At 48.5% G+C, this 5,056-nt stretch overlaps 1 protein-coding gene across 1 annotated transcript; it reads right to left on the bottom strand.

Moving 5' to 3' along the window:
- Positions 1–368: 368 nt before the first annotated feature.
- Positions 369–4,075, bottom strand: LOC133900177 (uncharacterized). Its single transcript, XM_062341306.1, has 3 exons — positions 2,437–4,075; positions 644–773; positions 369–557 (listed from the first exon to the last, which is right to left on the bottom strand). Exons 1-3 carry the CDS (start codon positions 4,017–4,019, stop codon positions 369–371), a joined length of 1,902 nt encoding a protein of 633 aa, XP_062197290.1. The 5' UTR covers positions 4,020–4,075.
- Between the last annotated feature and the right edge of the window lie 981 nt (positions 4,076–5,056).

Here is a 5,056-nt window from a genome sequence, read left to right as displayed (position 1 = left end):
TAATTCATAGTGTGACACTGGCATTTTATTACCATCAAATGTATGGATGAGTAAAAAATCATGGATGGAAAAACAATAAAATAAAATAAAATACCACATGTCACATTATAAATTGAGTCTAGCTCTTAAATACACGAGACCAAGTCTCATATGATTATTTTCATAGGCAGCTACTTTACTCATCGAAAACTTAAAACATTTTATTAGCAGTCGTTTGGAAATGCACAATTGCATGTTTCCCGGGACCAATAAGAACAGCTAGCGTATATTATTTCGTATGTTTCCGACAAACTGACACCCAATATGTCCCGCTGCTATATATATAAGAAAACGTAGAGTAGTGCTCCACACTCCACAGCCTCAATATATCAGATCCTGCTGAATAGATTAGCCGTGGAGATGAGCGCGTTGGCGGACAGCGCAAAGAACGCAAGGAATGAAAACCACGCCGCGACGTTGATCTTGTCGTTGAACCCATCCTTGCCGAACCTCGACACCCACAGACGGTTCCGAGACGCGGCCGCCGACGATGCCGACATGAGGAGATAAGCCAACACCTGCAGCGAAACTAAGAATTCAGCCACGGTAAACTCCATCGGTGCTGCATGCTCACACTGGAGAGGAATGCGCGAGCTGTGCTTGCCTGGTCGAGGAAGAGGGTGACGCAGTAGCATGAGGTGCTCCGCAACCTCGGCGAAACCAGACGGCGGATCTCGACGAATGCTTGCGCCACCGAGTAGAAGCAGACAATCACATTCACTCCGACCGCGTACCTTCCACGGTACATTGATTTGAGGATCAGAGAAGAAAAATCAATTAACTTTACTAGCAAAACATGAAAGCAGGATGGGAGAAGCTTCATATATAGGAAACTCTTTGATTCTGAATTATTTATGACCTGCACGGGCTAGTACATCTAAAGAACACATGAATATAAGAAGTTTTTCTATTTGGAATCATCTTAGCCCTAATTTCTATTACTTCAGCAGGATTATTCGTGACTACGTATTTGCAATACAGGTATAGAGATCAGTTGGATTTTTGATTGAGTAATATTTCTTTTTTGATTGATCTCCTCCAGACCAGAGACGAGTTCAAATTGGAGTTGCAATTCGACTTTGTTTGGCTATATCTTCAGGATTTATTAGGATATGAAAAATCAGATTGCTGTCTTTTAGAAGTGTATGAAATATTGGAAATGCATTAGAGATGTCACAACTACAATTAAAAGAAAGTGATAAGCTGTAATTTTCTTTTTCATGTAGCATAGGCACTTCCATAATCTTAAATCAAGATACCCAACAATCTCTCTCATGTTTTTTTCTGGCTATCTCTCTTCTCTTTTTATTTCCAGCACACTGCAGTTGTAGATAATTCCATCCCCATCCCGCTTTTCTCCCTCTATATTTCACATCCACGTGTGTTCTCAAGAAATAGGTGTTGCCATCGTTTGTTTAGTTGAAACCTTAACTTATTTGAACAGCAAGTATCCAGATTTAGCTCATCTGACTTCTTAGTTGTTGCAATGGTAAATTAGGTCAAGTTTTGTTGGCATGTGTTTGACATGAAGTGTTCTTTTTTTATCTATTCCATTATGATTTAAGCATACAGAACGGAAGTCTTTGATTTATTTGCTTTGCGGCAATTAACGAGACAATGTATGCCCTGGATAGTTTTGAGGCAACCACACGTGGAATATGCCTGTCCAATTCAACCAAGCGTGCACAAACCAAACGCCATGCGTGCCCAGGGGCCACGGTGCTGGTCGATGCGGCTAGGCGCACCCGGCGGAACACCCCACGGCAGCGCTGCACCTGAACCCCGAGCGCAAGGCCAGCTCTCAAACGCGGTCGCTGCAGGTACGCACGCCAGATCGTACACCGACCGGCAGTACTACTCTATGGAGTACTATCTAATTTTAAGACAGAACCAGTAATAAGAATACTACTCTGTACTAACTAGTACGTACTCCCAATGTCCCGATTTATGTATACATTGACGAGGCTATTATGTCCTGAAGAATCAAAATTTACTAGTCCCTCTGTCCACTTTTATCATCCGTATTTCGACCGATAATTAAACAAAAAATTTATATGTTTAGTTAGCAATTGATAATATATTGTAAGAAAAATTAAAAATCATAGTCTACTTATAAAAAAAATTCATAAAAATACGCTAACTAGCGAATCAGTTAATCCAAAATTTTTAACCCTAGCTACAAATCAACAGAGCGTCAGTAACCGTGCCTTCATAAGTAAATATATAAAAAAGAAAGACAACACCTACCAGAACCAACTCCCATAACCACCAAATCCCTGATGTCAAAATAATAATAACAGCCAAACCCCGGACATATATATCGGAGTAAAGAGTATAAAAAAAGAAAAGTAAGGGAAAAAAATTGGGAGCGTGAAGGCAAGTAAAGTGGTCACTAACCTGTACGGCTCGTAGCGTCTGTAGTGGTCGCCGTCCCACCGAGACGTCCTTGCGCTGGCCATGATCGAGAAGGCCAGAAGGCTGAGCACCGCCGTGAGCAGTCGCAGTGTCACCGACAGCGTCCTCCTCACCCCGGCCGCGTCTTGCACCTCCGGCTCTTCCTGGGCGTCGTAGTCGGCGGGCGGCGGCGGTTTATCGTCGAGCTGCTGGACCTGCTTGAGATAGGTATCCATGCGTCGCGTGGCGTAGGGCCGGACGCCGTTTGCGTAGGGCCTCGGGGCGAAGCGCTGGCGGTCGTGGGAGACGACCGAGGTGATGGCGTAGAGGCGGCCCTGATTTTTGTAGATCTCCTCCGTCTTAAAGAGCTCCAACAGCTTCCGCAGCTCCTTCTCGAGCATGTCCAACATCGGGTCGACCAGTTTCTTCCGCGCCTCCACCAGTTTGTTCAGCGCCAACTGCAGTATGTTCTGCGCTTCCTTCAGGTTGTGGCCGTCGGCCTTCTCCATCGCCTCCTTGATCGAGGCCGCGTGCTGCAGCCGGACCACCTCGGTCTGCACCTGCGGCGGCGCGTCGGCCGGGTCGGGCGCTTTCTTTCTGCGATGTATGGTGATCCGCTCGGGGTTGGAGGTGACCTGCTGGCCCTGAATGGTGAATCTGTACTGGACCTCGGCGACGTTGGCGCGGTAAGGGCAGAGGGCGGTGCGGTCGCTGAGCGCGAGTTCAACGATGACCCGGCGCACCTCTTCGCTGTAGAGGTTGCCGAACCTGACGTTGACGGAGGAGGAGCCATCGCTGGCGGTGTCCAGGGGGTAGGTCCCGGCGTGCACCTTCTTAATGGTGGCCTCGCCCTGGATCGGCGTAACGGTGAGCTTGAGGTCCTGGGCGATGATGGTGACGAGGCCGGCCAGGATCTGGGAGAAGGTCTCGGAGTGGTTGGTGGATTTGTCGCTGTCATCGACGTAGTTGTACACCCCGCCCAGGCTCTTCTCTGCGATCGCGCGCAGCAATGTGGAGTCGTGGTCTTCGCCGAAGCCGAAGGTGTAGACGGGCACGTTGCCGAGCTCGACCTCCCCGGCCTTGCTGCCGGGCTCGTTGCCGTCGGACATGAGCATGATGCTGGCGGCGCGGCCGGCGGTGAAATTGCGTTCGTTGACGACGCTGAGGCCGGTCTCGAGGCCTGCCTTGATGTTGGTGCTTTCGCGAGCCTCGAGGCCGCGGACGAGGGCCTCGAGCTCGGTGCGGGCCGCCTCGGTGACGGAGCGCAGCGGACAGAGCCTGGTCGCAGCGTTATTGAAGGTGATGACGCAGAGGCGGTCGATGTCGCTAAGCTTGTGGATGATGAAAGAGAAGGCTTTCTTCGTTTTGTCGAGCTTGCCCCCGTCCTTCATGCTGCCGCTGACGTCAATTACGGCGACGAGGTCCAGGGGAGCTCTGGAGGCGGCGAAGGAGATGCCCTTGAGCTCGAGCAGCACCTTCTGGTCGTTGGGGCGCAGGGGTGCGTTGGGGCTGTGGTACTTGGTGAGCTGCACTTGCCTCGTCGGTCCAGGCTTCGTCGTCGGAGGCTCATCGTCGTTGAACGGCATTTTTGTCGGCTTTTGACCAGGATCAAACACTCGTTATCTAGAGATGAGCAAGGTAGAATGACAATCGCAGGCGCACAGTTTACATGGTTCAGCCCTTTTTATAGGCTGTTTGCACGACGGCCGGCCGTCGCGGCCTACTCGACTTGCCGCGTAAGCCGCAGACTCCGCGCGTATAGCAGCCGGCCGGACTCGATAATAAAAAGAAATCTGAACAAACAATTGCACTTACTCTTCTAGTACCAATTGCCCTGAATTAATACTCACTTCAGTTATAAATAAATATCATTTTAGGTTGCATATAATCAACTGTGTTAAATTAATTTATGGCACATACAAATTATCAAAATGATTTCTATTGTAAAAAATCTTAGCTTGATGGTTACTAAACTAAAGTAAGAATTATGGTTTGAAATATCCTCACATCTTCATTCCTAACAAAATTTACATGCAACTACGCAGCTACTACTGCACAGACACGTGCCAGCAACAAGATAGATTAATCTTAGGTTCTTAACATTCACATGCTAATCTTGTTGCTCCTTCACGCCGTGCAAAGCTTCTGCGGCATATAAAAAAACTTCACACGGCTGAGGGATCTCATCACGTTGCGCTCGGCTCTGACGTGCTTCGCTTCGATCTTCCAACTCTTCACGGATTTGCAACACAAGCTAACACTTCGTGTTGTGTGGAACCCATGCAATTGTTTTGCATTCGCCGCCGGTAAGGCAACTTACCGCGATGACGAACATTCATATCTTTACCGCCGGTGACAAACCTGGCTTGCTACTGAAATGTCACAGCTCCAATTGTCTTTTCGCCACTGACACCACATACTTGTACATGCATGGACGCTACTACATGCATGCCCATGGTATATACGAACACGCACACGTATGTAAAACACCATCTATATATGTGCACAGTGCACATCTTGACTATAGCTCCCAAACATGCCGTCTCCACCTCGTCACGAAGCTGCCTGCTCCACAGTACGCACCACATCTGCCTATCACAATACCACAGCCAAGCTGTCAGCC

This window comes from Phragmites australis, chromosome 19 (assembly GCF_958298935.1).
Source record: "Phragmites australis chromosome 19, lpPhrAust1.1, whole genome shotgun sequence".
In the NCBI taxonomy this organism is placed as follows: domain Eukaryota; kingdom Viridiplantae; phylum Streptophyta; class Magnoliopsida; order Poales; family Poaceae; genus Phragmites; species Phragmites australis.
This window is presented reverse-complemented; position numbering and strand designations above follow the sequence as displayed.